Source organism: Bos indicus x Bos taurus, chromosome 15 (genome assembly GCF_003369695.1).
Source record: "Bos indicus x Bos taurus breed Angus x Brahman F1 hybrid chromosome 15, Bos_hybrid_MaternalHap_v2.0, whole genome shotgun sequence".
Classification (NCBI taxonomy): Eukaryota; Metazoa; Chordata; class Mammalia; order Artiodactyla; family Bovidae; genus Bos; species Bos indicus x Bos taurus.
This window is the reverse complement of record NC_040090.1, coordinates 53,219,883-53,237,957: the sequence shown is the minus strand read 5'-3', so window position 1 is coordinate 53,237,957 and position 18,075 is coordinate 53,219,883. Positions and strand designations below refer to the sequence as shown.

At 38.1% G+C, this 18,075-nt stretch overlaps 1 protein-coding gene across 2 annotated transcripts in view; it reads left to right on the top strand.

Moving 5' to 3' along the window:
* The window catches only part of ARHGEF12 (Rho guanine nucleotide exchange factor 12), a 167,569-nt gene that overhangs the window by 144,777 nt on the left and 4,717 nt on the right, over window positions 1-18,075 (top strand). For both annotated transcript variants that reach the window (XM_027563464.1, XM_027563463.1), the window contains 13 exons: window positions 1,812-1,937; window positions 3,555-3,669; window positions 4,957-5,057; window positions 7,200-7,277; window positions 8,659-8,734; window positions 9,232-9,399; window positions 10,898-10,985; window positions 11,617-11,703; window positions 11,828-11,907; window positions 12,202-12,435; window positions 14,601-15,071; window positions 16,272-16,588; window positions 17,713-17,782. In XM_027563464.1, coding sequence (XP_027419265.1) covers window positions 1,812-1,937; window positions 3,555-3,669; window positions 4,957-5,057; window positions 7,200-7,277; window positions 8,659-8,734; window positions 9,232-9,399; window positions 10,898-10,985; window positions 11,617-11,703; window positions 11,828-11,907; window positions 12,202-12,435; window positions 14,601-15,071; window positions 16,272-16,588; window positions 17,713-17,782 — 2,011 coding nt within the window. The remainder of the gene's footprint in view (window positions 1-1,811; window positions 1,938-3,554; window positions 3,670-4,956; window positions 5,058-7,199; window positions 7,278-8,658; window positions 8,735-9,231; window positions 9,400-10,897; window positions 10,986-11,616; window positions 11,704-11,827; window positions 11,908-12,201; window positions 12,436-14,600; window positions 15,072-16,271; window positions 16,589-17,712; window positions 17,783-18,075) is intronic.

Genomic DNA, 18,075 nt, shown 5'->3' with positions numbered 1-18,075 from the left:
ATGTAAAACAGGATCAGGGAATCCTAATCCAGTCTCACCTTGCATTTCCTGAACTTTACAAAGCATTTTCTCCTTAGACCCATGCTGGCATTATTTGTTGTTAAGGAGACTTAACTTCCTTGAAAATTCAGCTTATTCTGTGGCTACTCTGTGGTCGTGTGACTCATTTTGTTTCTTGATCTCTGAGTTCTGTGGGCTTGGCAGCACACTACCAAACTTGAAATAGAAAATTTGTAGTATGACATAGCGTAGCATCAATTTTCTTCTCCATTTGGATTAAAAAGTTGTGAGTCATATGGACTTAAGATATCTATCTTGATTCTGAAGCAGTTTAATTTACATCTCATATAAATAATGTTTAACACCAAGTGTCAAGTGAGATTCATCATTAATAAAGTACAAAAGTACAGTTGGTCCTCTTGTAATAGCCCTTTGGACTATATAAATATTACATGTGAAAAAGAGATACCTCTTAAAAGTGGGACAGAAAATTTATTTTAGAGCATGTAAAAAGAACTGTATTCTTGACCAGTGTGTTTTGCCTATAAGAGATTGAGGAAAAGCAAAATAGACTAACCAGTTTGGCTAGTTGCTGCTAGGTCCAAATGCTTAATTTAGGGCAAAGCATTGGCCAGAAATACTAAAAGCAGAAATCGTAAATAGGTGTCTAGATTTATTTTATCTTTTAAAAATAGTTTTGGAGAGTATTTTTCCAGTATTGGCCCCATGAGATCACCTTATATGTACTTTTGCTGCTAGTAAAACCACTGTAAAACTGCTTGAGCCTGGGGCGTTATTTTCTTTTGTAAACCCAGCTGCTGTTAGTAATTGCCTGGTACCTAGATTGACTAACATACCAAAAATTCTGCCAGTCTCATCTCTAAATATGTTGAGTGTCATATTTAAAATAAAAATACAACATTGGAGCAACCTATTAAAACATCACTCTGCGTGCTTCATAGTTGAAGAGGAAAGTACTGAGCATTTACCTACAAATGCCCTGTGCTGTGCTGCACTTAGTCACTCAGTCGTGTCCAACTCTTTGCGACCCCATGGACTGTAGCCCACTAGGCCCCTCTGTCCATGGAGTTCTCCAGGCCAGAACAATGGAGTGGATTGCTGTCCTCTTCACCAGGGGAGTCTTCCCAACTTAGGGGTCGAATCCGCATCTCTTAACATCTCCTGCGTTGGCAGGTGGGTTCTTTACCAGTAGCATTACCTGGAAAGCCAGTAAAAGTATAATTTTTAGTAAAAGAGGTTCATAGGCTCATGAATCTTCCCTAAGAGAAATTTAAGGGATGGAGCTCCACCTTCTGCATAGGTGAAGCAGAGGTGATTTAATTTTATTGTGACCCAGAGAAGTTATGACCTGCCCTGGATTTCATAAGTAAGAAAGTAAGCTTGAATCCCAAGGATTTTCTTCCTAGAGCAGTAAGATAGTAATTTTTGTGAAGGTGTCAGATTCTAAGAAAATCAAATTTTAATCTCAGTCTTTAAGCATTTCGTGTCTCATATTCCCCAGGTGTCAACCTTTCTGTCAGAAGTGGGATAGACTGAAAAGGTTAAGTTGTGGTAAGCTGTGAACAAGAAAATATTATACGATGATCAAAAAAGGTCTGGATACATCAGAGTCAGAAGTTTTTTAGTGGAGAATCCTTGATAATCCACATTAAATATGTAGATTTCTGCTCCTTATCACTTGGGGATACTTACTGGGATACTGGAAGGGTTGTGGCTGTCTGTCTTTTTGCCTGGCCTTACATAAGCTCAGTATCCCATTCTCTATTGTGTTCTTTGTGTTCTTGGCACAGTTCAGTGGATCCGGGGAGGAAAAGTTGAAACATGCTGCTGCTACCTTTTGCAGTAACCAACCCTTTGCCCTGGAAATGATCAAGTCTCGCCAGAAAAAGGATTCTCGATTCCAGACTTTTGTGCAGGTGAGTTGAGTGAGTCATGTAACCAAAAAAAAAAAAAAAAGGCAGTTTTTTTGGGGGTCAGTTACGGAATGAACTAGGGGAATTCTAAGACTAAAATTTTGCATAAGGGTTATATCTATGTTTACATTTTTAAAGCCATACATTATCTCTTAAATTACTGGAGGATATAAAGGTGATACTGTAATGGTGAATTATAAAGAATATATGATGGGATTAAAATATTTGACTTAGAAGATATTGCCTCCACATTGCCTTGGAGATATTGCAGGAAATGGCCATGCACACTATTGAAATAATCCTGTCAAAACCTGAGAAGGGCCTTATAGCCAGCCCAGAGAAGAGTCAAACAGCAGTCATGCTTACTGGGCTATATATTGGTATAGATAACCATCAGCAAACTAGAGCCCGCGGGCCATATCCGGCCTCTTCCCTGTTTTTATAAATTAAGTTTTATTGGAACACAGTTTATTTTGTATTGCTGTAGACAAATCACCACAAATGTTGAAACTTGATGCAGATGTATCATGTCACAGTTTTGTAGTTTAAGAGTACAAATACAGTTTATCTATGTTCTTTCTTCATGCTTTCATCAGGCTGAAATCAAGGTATCACTTGCAGCTGCAGTTCTCATCTGGGACTCTCTTAAGCTCACTAGTTGTCAGCAGAATTCACTTCCTTGTAAATGTATAATCGAGAACCCTGTCTTCTTGCTGTTGTTGGCTAGCAACTGCTCTGGGCTCCTAGCAAGCGCCCAAATCTCTTTGCCACATAGCCCCTGTAGGCAGTTTATAAGATGTGGTGTTCTCTTCCAGGCCAGTAGGAACGTGTCTCTCTGACAGAGCTTGCTTTTAAAGACTCCTCTGATTAAGTTATTCTCACCTAGGACAATCTCCTTTTTGATTGACTCAGTTAACTGATAGTCACCTAATCACAGGAGCGATAACCCATCATATTGATAGGTTCTGTCCACACTCAAGGGCAGGGGGTGGGTTATACAGGTTGTACACCAGAAAATTGGAATCTTAGAGGCCTTCTTAGAACTCTACTCCACAGAGCCAAGTTCAATCCTTTAGGTGTTATTTCTGGCTGCTTTTGTGTTAAAACAGCGGAATGGAATAGTTGTGACAGAGACTGATGACATTCAAAGCCACGTCTGGCATATTATTGAGAAGTTTGCAGACCTCTGTTACAGCTGAGCTGATATATCTATATTTATAATCTACTGTGCCTACTTGGAGTGGCAGATAGCAGATTAACTGATTGATTAGCTTTTGGTGGGAAAGCCAATCATTGGAAAACATAACTAGATTTTCTTAGTATGTAAAGATAAAACTTTTTCACAAGAAAGCAGTTCTTAGAGATGATTATGGATGTTCTCAATCCTTGCTTAAACAGATAGCACAGAGCCATTTGCTGAGTGATAAAGGCTACATTATATGATTAAAGAAGAAAACAGAAGTGGAGTGTGCCAGTGGCATGTCCTGGCAGGTTTTAAGTCTTGATTTAATAACCAGAACTGTGATGCTGAACCAGAACTGTATGATGAATATATGGTGCATGTTAGGTAATTATAGTCCTAATAAGAATTACAAATTCACTATTTGCCTTTAATTTTAGGACGCTGAGAGTAATCCACTGTGTCGTCGTTTGCAGCTAAAGGATATCATTCCCACTCAAATGCAGAGGCTTACTAAGTACCCTCTTCTCCTGGACAATATTGCCAAATACACAGGTACAACATTCTCACTGAAATTAAAGAGCTTCAGAGCAACAACAACAAAAGCACATTTTGCTGAATAATCTCTCACAGCATCCTGGTGTCTGGCACTTTGAATTTCCAAGTAGTATGGCAAAATAGTCTAGCAAGATTCCAGTTGTCTTCAGGCTGTTTGATTTAATGTGCTCCATTAGTAGCTCAGGCACAGGGTTTAAGCAATCTGTGGATCATGGTTAAATCTGGCTCACACATATTTTTGTAAGAAAAGTTTTATTGGAACATAAATCAGCCAGTCATGCTCACTTGTTGAAATATTATCTCTTGACTGCTTTTGCTGTACAACAGGGTTAAATAGTTGTGACAAAGACCATTTGGCCTGTAAAATATACAGGAAAAGTTTACCAATACTTCCTCTAGCATGTATCATCCTATTTCCTTTGGTGAAGGCCTGTACCAGGTTGAAGAGATGTTTTATATCTATTGATATGTACTTTCATTAAGTCCAGTCAGTGTATTATCACTCCAGCTCTCTTGTTTTAAAATACAAAGTGAATCTGAGTTTCTCAATTGAGCTTTAGGTTCTTATACTTACTTAGTTCTCAATACTTCTGTGTAATTAAATGCCTATTTCTTATGCCTGGGAATTTGAAAATATTCATACACATTAATTTTTGTACTTTAATATATTTATTCAGTATAATTGAACTGTTGTTTAGAGGATTATAATTTTAAATATTCTGATTTGGTATTCTTTACCAAAACATAACTTCAACACAATCTCAGTACATTTTGGTGAATTTCATCTTCTTTTAATAACAAGTATTGTAAGTTATTTTCTTTCTTTAATCCCAGATTTAAAGAAACTTATTTTGGAGCTATTTTTAATTATTTTATCACTCAAAATTATTGTTTAACTAGTCAACTGTACATAATCTTGTAGGCTATACACTTTGAAATTGCAAGGAGAAAGGAGTCTCATTTATATAAGCTTACAATGTGAATGAAACTCGTTTCTTGGGGTGGGCTTGATACTCGATATAAAGCATCACTCCTCACATTTGATATCTTTTTAAAAATTAGTATTTATGCTTAAAGACTGTGATAAGAAGTCTTACCTGTCCCAAGACTACCTAAACTAAGATTCTGCTGTAGATTTTTTATCCTGGTATAAAAATATTCAAGGTCTTAGTATGCTTTCATACTGTTGAAATAAAGTGGTATCTCCTTTATATATATATATATGCTTATATTCTTTTCTGATTTCCTCCATTTTACATTTTGGATTTTTTTCACCATATTTAGAGTGGCCAACAGAAAGGGAGAAGGTGAAGAAAGCTGCAGATCACTGTCGTCAGATCTTAAATTATGTGAACCAGGCTGTTAAGGAGGCAGAGAACAAGCAGGTAAGAAGGAAAAAGCAAGAAGACACAGGTTGACAGTGAGAATAAGAACGTTAAATTCGTGTTACCCAGAGCCTGTTAGTAACCCTTGTAGCTGTTATTACATAATTGAAGGGCAGAACACTAGTTACCTATTCATGTAGTAGGTGGGGCCAGATCAGTTTGTGGTAGGACGTCAGAGTTGTGTTTGGCTCTCTTGAGCATCTCTAGCTGCTTGTTTGCTCATTCATTCAGTCTGTTGGTAAAACTTTGGAAAAACAGGAATTTTGTTGTTTGTAATATAAAATGTTATAACCCTAGAGGGAAAATTAGAAATTTATATCTATATTTAAAAAACACATATTCACGTGTTCATCTTTTGATCCAGCATTCTCTTCTTAGTGATCTACCCAAGAGAAATGAAGATATATGCCCATAGACTTCTACTGGAATGTTTGTAGCATAAACCAAATGTAGTATAGTCATAAACTAAAGTAATACCAGCAATAATGGGTGAATCTCACAAACATTATTCTGAGTGAAAGAAACTGGACACAAAAGAGTACACACATATATATTCTGTTTAGTGAACTTATAAGACCTAGCTAAACTAATTTATGGTGGAAAAAAATCAGAAAAGTGGTTTGTCACTGAAGATGTGGGGACAGATATTAGCTAGGAGGAAGTATGAGAGAGCCTTCTGAAGTGATGGCCATATTTTGTATCTTGATAGGAGTTTGACTGCGTAAGTATATGCATTGGTAAAAGCTCATGGAAAGGTACACTTAAAATGTGTACATTTCACTGTATATAAACAAATATTGAACTCCCATTAAGAATATTGAACTCTTGTTAGCTCTGTTAATGATGAAATGTTTAAAGTGTGCTTATATCTGTAACTTATTTTGAATCACATCCAAAATATCAAATGGATTGATGAATAGATAGAGGGATGAGTAGATGGACAGATACATGGTAAAGCAGATAGAGCAGATGTTAATTGTGGAATCTAGATGAGTATATGGGCATTTACTATATACATGCCGACCTTTCTATTTAGAAATATTTTATAATCTTGGGGAAAATGTATGCACCCTTTAATCCAACCATTTTTCCTCTGAAAGTGGATCCTAATATACATGTCCATTAGTAAGATGTAATTAAACTATAGCTTTTTCACAAAGTTGAATACCACACAGCCACTGAAAAAATGAGCCCACTCTCTATTTGCTAATGGAACCATCACCAAGATATATTGATATGATGCACACACAGAAATGTGTATATGACTATATTGTTATTTTTTAATAAGTGATACATATATGAAAATATTATGTTACCATATATTTCTTTTAAAAAGGGTGTATCTACACACAGCATGCACAGAGGCAGTTCAGTTCAGTTCAGTCGCTCAGTCGTGTCCAACTCTTTTCGACCCCGTGAATTGCAGCACTCCAGGCTTCCCTGTCCATCACCATCTCCCGGAGTTGACCCAAACTCAAGTCCAACGAGTCGGTGATGCCATCCAGCCATCTCATCCTCTGTTGTCCCCTTCTCCTCCTGTCCCGAATCCCTCCCAGCATCAGAGTCTTTTCCAATGAGTCAACTCTTTGCATGAGGTGGCCAAAGTACTGGAGTTTCAGCTTTAGCATCAGTCCTTCCAAAGAACACCCAGGGCTGATCTCCTTTAGAATGCACAGAGCCAAGCTAACTTATATCCATATGTGTTCTTTTTTGCTTAGAATTTTCCTCATAGGCTACCCAGGAAATGGGTATTAGTGATTACTTCTTTAAAGAAAACTGGGGGTGGGGAAAGCGTGGACAAACATAGAGGGAGACTTACTGTTTTTTGTGTGCCTTATATTACTTTCTGAATTTTGTACCATGTACATGATTTACTATTTAGAAATTAAATACAAGCTAGTTAGAGGCCAGAGAGTTTGAAAAAAAGATTGGAAGAGCTGAAGAGGTGGAAGGAAAACCAGGAGAGGGTAGTGTCACCAAAGCCGAAAGAAGGAGTGTTTTAAGAAAGAGTGAGTTGTCAGTTGTGGCTGATGTTGCAGAGCGCTCAGTAAATGCAGGGGCAGTGTCCGCATTCAATTAAGAAACAGGGAGGTCATTGATCCTCAAAGGAGTAACCTTAGCTCCGTCCTCTCTGATTTTCAGCGCTTGGAAGATTATCAGCGTCGCCTTGATACCTCTAATCTGAAGTTGTCAGAATACCCAAATGTTGAAGAGCTCAGGGTAAGAGATGGTCTTTTGGACTCTGTGGGAGAGGGAGAGGGTGGGATGATTTGGGAGAATGGCATTGAAACATGTATAATATCATATATGAAATGAGTCGCCAGTCCAGGTTCGATGCACGATACTGGATGCTTGGGGCTGGTGCACTGGGACGACCCAGGGGGATAGTACGGGGAGGGAGGAGGGAGGAGGGTTCAGGATGGGGAACACGTGTATACCTGTGGCGGATTCATGTTGATACATGGCAAAACCAATACAATATTGTAAAGTTAAAAAATAAAATAAAAAATTTTTAAAAATTAAAAAAAAAAAAGTACTGAAGACCTGGCAGATGATTAACATCTCAGTGGGAACATACATGACCTGAAGGAGTTCTTATATCATACATTGTCTATACTAAGGATTGTTTTCTTCCTTTTAAATGTCTTGGTCTGTGTGTAAAGACTGCTTTAGTCTTTCATAAGAGTAATATTTTGTGTGAAACTAACTTTTTGTGACAAGAATTTGTGGGAGACTAAGGAACATTCCTTACTGTTAAATTTAATTTTATTGTACTCTATAGTTTGAGTAAGAGTAGGGCTGTTTACTGTTGGAACTTTCCAGATTTTTGAGTTAAAGAATATAATTATTTTTCTATGAAGCTCTTCTAAAGCATTAAAGTTGAAACCATTACTGGAATGATAGTAAAATATTTATAAATTGTTATTTCTAGTACATGGAGTTTTTGTGTTAATTAACTTCTGAGGATTTTAAGTCTTTCTTGTACTGTTTCACTGGTTCTTTTGGCAGATTTATTTGGTAACTATTAAAATAGACTTTTATGTCCTACATAACAGCTTATCAAAACATGCTGATATGCTGAGCTTCCTAACTTCCAGAGACTTAAGATTTTTCTAGAGCTGCTTATACTAAAAGATAATTCTCTCAAGTTATTGATATTTAGAGCAAGCCTGAGTACTTCCTGGACTTCTGTGAATGCTGTCCTTAGAGCTTTTTTTGGAACAAGAGCCTAGAACTCAGAGGCTTCATATGCATAAGCCATGGTCTAGTTAGTTATGCATAGAAAAAAATAAGGAAGGGGGTTGAGACTCTAGGGACTGAACGTTTGCTTCATTTTTATTAGCTGTTGTCATCTGTTTAGAGTGCGATTGGGAAGATTTTACTCTTGGGTGTTTTTCTACGAGATGCATTTTCCTTTTTAGAATATTTTATGCAGCTTACTTTAACTGGATTTTTATTCTGTTTTCAGTAGCTTACAGATATCAATAATTGTGAATGTAAATGATGTCTTTTATATTAGGAATTTCTTGAAAGGAGACACTATGGAATATCATTTAAGTGCTTGGAAATAATTTGTATATAATTCTCCTTATTTTGACAGAATTTGGATTTAACAAAAAGGAAGATGATTCACGAAGGCCCATTGGTTTGGAAGGTGAATAGAGATAAAACAATTGGTAGGTGTACTGTCTGCCAATGTGGGGGAGAGTAGAGAAAGAAAAAGAATAGGAAAGTTTCCTTATGCCAAACAGAAAAGACATCCACTCACATTTTTCAGTTACAGCAGTTAGCAGTGGTACTTTGTGTTATTTATACATTTACAAAAAATCTGCTTATGTTATTGTTTTACATGTGAAATGTGTTAAATATTTATTTAGGAATTAAGCAGAAAATTTTGTCATTATCCAGTCCTGTCTCCATCTTTGTATGCTGATCAGGCTAAGCTTCTTTTAAACTTCTCTATCTCAAACTATCTGTGGTGAAGAACCATTGTTTTTTTATTTGTTGTGATACTTTAAAAATGAATTATTAAAAATGAAATTAAAAAACACAATAGCAAGTCACTTTTACTAGATTTACCAGAAATCAGTTTTCTATGTCAAATTGTTATAAAGTTTATAAAACACATCTCAGTTTCTATACTAATCACCTTTTCCTACATTTTTATTTTTAGATCTGTATACATTGCTGCTGGAAGATATTCTTGTATTGTTACAAAAGCAGGATGATAGACTGGTGTTAAGGTGTCACAGTAAGATTCTGGCATCTACAGCTGACAGCAAACACACATTTAGCCCCGTCATCAAGCTGAATACGGTGTTGGTTCGACAAGTGGCAACAGGCGAGTATGTCCGCTGAATGACACTAATCTCCAGGTTTATCATGACATTGCATAAGACACTCAGTGTTGTCTGAGTTGCACAGCTGGCATGGAGTTCTGCTCCTTTTATATTCTTATACAGATAAAGTGAAATGCATTTACTGCCTAGAATGTGAATTATGAGTTTATATCCCCAAATTATTTAGGATGCTTAGATTCTCTGAATAATTTTTCACATTTAAAATTTTTCTGCATATTACTCTGATCTTTATTTCATGTTCAAATCAGTGAAGATGGTGAACTGGAGCTAATGCCATTGAAAAGGCTTTCATTGTTTTGTTAGTTTCTTTAAAAACTTCAAGAGTTTATTTGGGCAAAAATTTATTTGGCTTGGGCAGCATCTAATATAGCAGACAGACTTATTTTTTTAGATTATTTTTATTTTTTTGAGAAGATAAAATATTTATTTATTTTAAATTATGAAAGTATGATAACACCTTTACCAGAGACTTGGAAGATACAAAACAAAGTTACATGTGGTTCCACTATACATTATGATTATTTTTTTAAATAGATAAAGAGTTTTAGTTGGGGTTTCAATATCAAACTCTGAAAAATTAATAGAATGAACAGACAGAAAAGTAGAAGGATATAGTAGACTGGAAAAGCACTATGACCCAATTCAACATAATTAAGATTTATATAATTTGCACACAACAACAGGATAGAAATTCTATTCAGGTTCCCATAGACTATAAACCAGGAGATACTGGAACATATCCAAAGACATATGTTGGGTGTAAAATTTTATGGTCTGAAGGTATTGAATCATACAGAGTCTGTTTTCTTATCACTGTGGCATTATGTTAGAAATCAATATCAGAAGATATTTGAAAATAATGCTCATATTCTCAAGTGCAGTGTGACATTTACCAAAAGAAATATTGAATTTAGCCACTGACAGGGCTTTCCTCTTTTGATATGGTGGGGAAAAAAGCAAAAACAGGAGAAGTGGGTGTGGTTTAGGTTTTTTAAAAATCAGTTTAAGTTAGAAAGTTACACATTAACAGTACTAATAATGAAGATCCCTGTTTAAAATTCTTAATTCCATGGTGGTAAGATACATTTATGACCTTGTTTCATCAACACCTACTGAATATTACCAACTACCCATTTAGCAAAAGGGCAATGTGGAATAAATGCAAAAATAATGTTTAGTTCAATAATTTCGATAATAGACACTTTTTTGTTTTTAATAAATTACTGTGGAATTAGTGTTAGCTTTTATAATCTTCGTCTTATTAAAGTATAATATATATATATAGTATAAGATAAAATAATTTGCAGAATTTTTAAGTTGTATTTGATGAGTTTTTACTAAGTGAATGAGTGTCTACAGAGTGATCACGTGTAACCTTTACTTAGATTAAGATGCACAAGAGTACCAGCATACTAGAAACATCTTTCACAGCCTCTGTGGGTCATATCGTTAGAGTAAATTTGTCTTGTTTTTTTTCAGATAACAAAGCTTTATTCGTCATCTCCATGTCTGATAATGGAGCCCAAATTTATGAACTGGTGGCACAGACAGTTTCTGAAAAGACTGTGTATGTACTGGACATAGCTACCTTGCTCTGTTGTGTCTTATTATTCTGAATATAATATTCCACAATCTTAACCTTGCTTTTGTAATAGGACTTTGAAAACCAAAAACTGTATGGAAACAGATACTTCCTCTGTATTCTTTGAGAGATGTTCTTTTAAGAACTTGTTCTTTTAGACAGCTGTCTCTTACTTGGGCTTCCCAGGTGGCTCTAGTGGTAAAGAACCCACTTGCCAGTGCAGGAGTTGTAAGAGATAAAGGTTTGATCCCTGAGTCAGGAAGATCCCCTGGAGAAGGGCATGGCAGCCCACTCCAATATTCTTGTCTCTTACTTGGAAAAGTATCTTTGCTAAAGAAAAAATTCTACAAGTGTCAAGTGAAGTTTTTTTAATGGGTAGTGTATCCATAATGTTGTTAGGTTTTTCTTTAAAGTATAGAGTTTTTATAATCTCTACTTAATAGTATGTCTCCAAAATAAAGATAACCTCTGGCAGAAATAGGGTTTTTTGTTGGTTGGTTTGATTTGGTTTCTGGTATAGTTCGTTGTTTTTACTTCTGCTGTCTGAGTATGTTTAAAATGTGTTTCGTTTTCCTTGCCCTTCTGAATGTGTTTTGTGCTGTTTCCAAACGTGCAGCTGGCAGGACCTAATATGTCGGATGGCCGCATCCGTGAAGGAGCAGTCCACAAAGCCAATCCCACTGCCCCAGCCGCCACCGTGCGAGTGAGTGTGCCTCTGCTCCTGAGTGGCATCAGAAAAATGATGGATGATTCTTAACATTTTGTTGCAGTGATCTTTAGGCACCTTGTGAGGCTAAAAGGTTATTTATTTATTTTTTCTTCTGCAGAGGAGACAACGATGAAGAAGAACCTCCAAAATTAAAAGTGGAACATCATGACATTTCAGTCACTGGTCTGCAGAGTCCAGGTAAACTGTTTGTCAAAGTTAACCTGGAAGAAAGTAGTCTACATGCTAGTTAATAAAATGTGAAGAGACTCTTAACTGCTTTGGTTTATGCAGGTTCTGGCATCTGCCGTTCACTTTAACAGACTTTGCTCATGCGCCTTCTGTGTCATCATAATGCCACACTAAGTGCATGCATTTTACTTCGTGGACAGTCTCTGTAGCTCATGTGGTTATTTTTTTCCAAATATTTTTCTGGGTGCTTCACATTAAAAGTTTTGCTAAGATGTATTCTACTTTCTCTATTCCATTGAACAGACAGAGATTTGGGATTAGAGTCTCCTTTAATGTCATCAAAACCTCAGTCTCATTCGCTGGGTACCTCTGGGAAGTCGGAAGTAGATGACCTCTTTGTGGCTGAGAGACAGTTTGCAAAGGAGCAGCATGCAGACGGGACACTAAAGGAAGTCGGAGTGAATTATCAAGTCACAATCCCAGATCCACACTTGCCTGGCTCAGAAGAACGGTGGGCCCTGGATGCACTAAGGAATTGTAAGTTCTATTCATACATTAACACAGATATACTTATTAAGCACGAGAGTTCTATAATGTACTATGCAACCATTTAGGGAGAGTCAAGAAAGTATAAACTATGAATTTTCCCTTTAAGAATTTTACGATCTAGTTTGGAAGATGACAGAAAACTTTCCCCTACCTTCTTAAGTTTTATAGGTATGTCAAAATTGATCTGGTTTGAGTGACCAGAGAAGGGAAGCATTAGAAAACAAGAGAGCTGTGATTACTTTCCTAAAGAATGGGTAAGACTCAAAATAGGTATTTATTAACAGGAGAATAAATAGAAGTCATTCAGATAAGAAGAATGGTAGGACCAACAGCAAAAAGGCTAAACCTCTGGGGGTGTTCAGAAAGAAGTGAGTAGGGCAGCTGGCCTGTGTGGGAGACCACACAAGCTAAAGGAGTTGTGGGATAGGGTTAGAAAGCTGGAGGACACTTTGTGGAGCCCAGCTGTTGTGGACCCTGAAGACTAGATTGAAGGGTGGCACCCCACGGAGTTTTGAGGACTATTTCAAGCTACAGATATTCTTCTGTTTTTCTTGTGGATACTGTAATATTCTTCACCGCAGTCCATTCTTCACACACACACACACACACAGATGCACAACTGGGTGGTCCTTGCCACTCTGTTAGCTATCTGCCCCCCTTTCCAGCCTGGTTGAGAACCACTGGTGTAGACAGGAGTGCATCACATGTCTCAGGTGTACTGGAGGAAGGGAAAAAGGCTGGCTGCAGAGAAAGAACCATTTGAAGTTTTTAAGCTGGAGTGTATGTATTAGTAATGAGAAAGAATACTCTGGCTGAGAGCTGCAGAAGGATTTGAATGGAAAGAGGATTGGTGTGGTCTGGGCTTGAGGCTAAATGGGTTTGGACTAGAATGGTGGAATGGTGTTAGAGAAATAAAATTGAAGTGAGGAACCAACAAATACGTAAAACAATTGACTTCTTTGGATGTGAAGACAAAGGAAGGGGAATATTTAGAGATAATTTCAGTTTTCTTATCAGAAATAAAAATTAGAAAGGACTGCCACTGCCCACTGCTACACTTTCTTTTCTCCTCCTTTCCTTTGCCATAGATTGTGGGCTCAATTTTAAAACATTGAGATGTAGGTAATGAATGGCAAGCCTTTTAAGAGGAAGGATGAGCAGGAGGTTGGAATTTTAAGACTGGAACTTTGGAGGAGGTTAGGGAGAATGGTGGCTCTGAGTATCAAAGCCATATGAATTCATAGCATCTCTCAGTGAGTAACTGCAGAACAGAGAGACAGAGGGTCAAAGACCCAAACCCATGTGGAGACTTTATTTAAAGGGAAGACAGAAATTAAGGTAGTTGAAAGTAGGGAATTGGTCAAGTCATTTAAGACTTACTTTATTCTAGACTCATTGAGTTAACAGTGGTAATGATTTCTGATGGTTTCACTAACATTGTTCCACTGACCCTCTCATTGAGTGGCCTCACAGCATACACTGGCCCATTTAAAATTAAATTGGTTCTGTTTTCAGCAACCTAAGGAAGCTGTGTTACTTAGTGAGGTCATTTTTAAAAACTAATAAATATTTCCTTATCCTTTGAAATTATGCATGGTACCAAACATTGGAATTAAATTTACAGGCCAGCTTTTTTTTCTTTGTCACCATTTAAGGAGATTCTTTGGGTTATTATAGATGATAAAATTAATGTTCTAATAAAATTAGAAAAAGTAATGCCTATGTAGATAGTGTCTGTTTCTGGAAAAAGCAGAACTTTCAAATTCTTTTGTTCAGATTAATACAGCTTTTCTACATCCTTTTAAGAAGTACCTTGGGGGTATTATTCCAGTTATATAGAAGAAGAAGTGGAGGCAGGCATGGTATTGATTATTTAACAGTTTTAAATAGGAGAATAATAGGAAAATCTCCATTGAGAATTCTTCAAGTTTTGTGTTTTTTTTTGTCTAGTTTAATGTTAAATTTTCTCTAGATGGTGTTTTATTTCATTTTTCAAACCAAACAAAAAATGATTGTGTGAAATTAATGTTTTTTATTGTATGTTAGTAAAAAGGTACTGGCTTTAAGAGAGAAATTATAATTCCTCTAATTTAATTCTGTCTGTCTGAGGTTATGTGAATGCATGTGTTCTCCCCACTTCCTAAATCTTCTAGTGGGTTTGTTGAAGCAGCTGCTGGTACACCAGCTGGGCTTGACTGAGAAGAGCACTCAGGAAGACTGGCCACATTTTCCAAGATGCAGGACAGCCTCTCTGGGGGTGCAGGCAGACAGTGGAACCCAGAACCCTGAAAATATTAAGGCCTGTCATCCTGTTGAAGCACAGATGCCCTTTAGAACTGGAACTGGTGACATTTCAACTTGTTACAGTCCACGGACTTCAACTGAATCTTCTGCTCCACGGGATTCAGTAGTACTGGCATTCCAAGAGAGCCAGGCAAGTGACATTTTAATAATGGACCACATGATTATGACCCCAGAGATGCCTCCCTCAGAGCCAGAAGGGGGTCTTGATGAGAGTGGAGAGCACTTTTTTGATGCCCGTGAAGCACATAGTGATGATAATCCATCAGAAGGTGATGGAGCAGTTAAAAAGGAAGAGAAGGATGTTAATTTGCGCATCTCAGGCAAGTTCCTTTCACATTTAAACTTTGATTTCGATCGTCGTTATTTGTCCTGTGTGCTGAAATCGATGTTGCTTGGATATCCGTGTATGTGTTATTGTATGTGTTATCTCACGTGTGTGCCTGTGTGTCTGTGTATAGTGTCTGTTCTTTCATGCAGTAAATACTGTCTCGACTCTATGCTGGGCCCCATCCTAGGTCCTGGGAGATGGAACAGTGAATAAAACACAGAAAAATTCACTCTTCTCATGAAGCTTCACCACCACTTGGGGAAAGAGTAACAATAAATAAGTTACCAAATAAACAGATGTCAGATAGTAAGGATGATACAGAAAAATAAGTCATACTGAGGGGCACAGACAGTAAGGAGGAAGGACAGGGTGGTCAGGGAAGAAGGCCTCTCGTGAGGTAGCACTTGAGCAGAGACCCAGGGGAAGGGGAGGAAGGCGCTGTGTGGGCGTCCAGGAGTAGAGTGTTCCAACAGAGGAGGTGAGCACACAGTCTGCGAGGCCAGAGCAGGCGTCCTGTGGTTAAAGAGCACAGGCTGTGGGAGAAAGTGGTGAGAGATGAGGCCACGTAGGTATTTGACAGGGAAAGTGGTCATAAGATCATATAGGGACTCGGTAGTTTTCAGCTTTTAACTTGTAAAATGCTAGCAAACATTAAGTTATTCCAGAATTACCAGGAATGTTTGCTAAGTGTACCTTTAATCTGAAGTAAGAAAATTCTGATGTCCTGAAAACATAACTTGGAAATTTGGGACTTAATGGCCTTTCCCCCTCTTTAATAGCTTTTAAGCTATTTCAGATATTAAAGAATCCTCTGGCAATGCAGGAGACCCCAGTTCGATTCCTGAGTCGGAAAAATCTGCTAGAGAAGAGATAGGCTACCCACTCCAGTATTCTTGGGCTTCCCTAGTGGCTCAGCTGGTAAAGAGTTTGCCTGCAATTCAGGCCACCTAGGTTCAATCCCTGGGTTTGGAAGACTTCCTGGAGAAGGAAAAGGCTACCCACTCCAGTATTCTGACCTGGAGAATTCTATGGACTGTATAGTTCATGGGGTTGCAATGAGTCAGACACGACTGAGCAACTTTAACTTTCACTTCACTAGCTTTTAAAGGTGTCAGCACATCACCCCACATCTATTTTCCGATGTGTTGGAGGTGGTACTAACCTCTTCACCCTGTCCTGTCTCTGTCCGTAGGAACCTATCTGATCCTTGATGGCTATGACCCGGTGCAGGAGAGCTCCACAGACGACGAGGTTGCTTCCTCGTTCCCCCTTCAGCCCGGGGCAGGCATCCCCTCTCTGGACTCTGGACACCAGCAGCAGCCTTCTCCCCAGAATGCTCATTCTGATGGGGCTGTTTCACCGTTCAACCCAGAATTACTGGTCCAGCAGCGCTGGGGAGCTATGGAGGATTCCTGTTTTGAGATCCAGAGTCCCTCTGCTTGTGCTGATTCACAAAGCCAGATCATGGAGTACATTCGTAAAATAGAGGCTGACCTTGAACACTTAAAGGTACCTCGGACTTCATCCTTAGGAGTCGGATATAAGAAACACGTTTAACAGAGAGGAAGTGTAGAATGATCAACATGCTGATGTCAGTAACCTCGCTGAGGGTCTAGATTTGTGTGTTTTCTCTGACCATTGTCTGTGAGTAGACCTGGATGAAAAACTAAGGTCGGCGTTGTTTTATCGGGTTACACATCACAAGAGCAGAAAAAGTTGTACTCTATAAACTGTGTGTGTGTATGGCTTTCAAAGTTTAAGGACCTAAATACATTTGGGATGATTGGCTGACCTCCATGAGAAAATGTGAGCAATAAGCTGAGATAGGTGGAGTTTGTGTAGTTAGGAATCTAGGCTGGGAAGTGCCTTAACTTGCCATCACCTATTAATTATCTGTGAATTGTAGGGTGATGTTGATAGTTTCCCAGATGCTGTGACAGAGAGAAATTGTCTCCAGTGGCTCCAGTGGTAATCTAAAGACCTGCCTATGAGTAGGGGTTCTGTAAATGGGCAATTGAAGATGTCACTGTGTGAGCCATCACTGCAGAACTGACCTGTGTGGTCATTTCTGACAACAGGACTCTGTAAGTTTGCCATCCGTAGGCACAGGTACCAGAGCCCAGATGTTTTGTCATGACATTACTTAGAGGTTTTGGGGGCAGAGTTCAAAGTGTTCTTAGTCTCTTAGCTAAAGATTGATCTCCCTTAGTTTTTCTTTCACCTTCATGTGATAGGTTTTCCTTTCTTTGTAGGATTACATATAGGGATGTCCTGTGGCTGGTAAGATTCTAAGAGGCCTTCGAGGGCACATTGGCTCTAACTTAGTTCATGCCACATATGGGATCGTTTTCAGGGTGACTCCAGGGCAGGAGGGAATAATCACCTCTAATAGTTGCCCTCTCCTCTACTTTCTTCTGCATGGGAACATTTTAAGTTATTCACTCAAGGGAGGAACAGGTAAAAGGAAATGAAATTTACTTCTTTTTTTTCCCTATTAACAAAAATTTTAATGATGTTAATGTTAAATTTGACAACTTAGACCTGTAATATACAAAAGCCTTCTTTCCTATTTTCAAAATAAAGTTTTTTTAAAATGATGTTTGAATGAAAAACCTGTGGGTTTTATTTTACAGAAGGTGGAGGAAAGTTACACCATTCTTTGCCAAAGGCTGGCTGGATCAGCCCTCACAGACAAGCACTCAGGTGTGTGAATGCTGTGGGTTTCTGACTCAAGAATCATCCTGCCTGAACAGTCCAATGAATGAAATGATTTATTAGTCTTTAAAGTGAAAACCTTGTGAGATTCTGTTTCATCTCTTAAAAAAAAAAAAAAGATACTTGTTTCCGAACATCATGCATCAAGCAGAGGCCACTGTCTGCTGACTCGGCTCTTCCTCTCAAAGAGGAGCTGCAGTTGTCAGTCCCCACGCCACTCGCGTTCTGTCGTCCTTCCCCTTTGCAAAAGCAAAAGGCAGAGCTGCAGTGAGGGGGTAAAC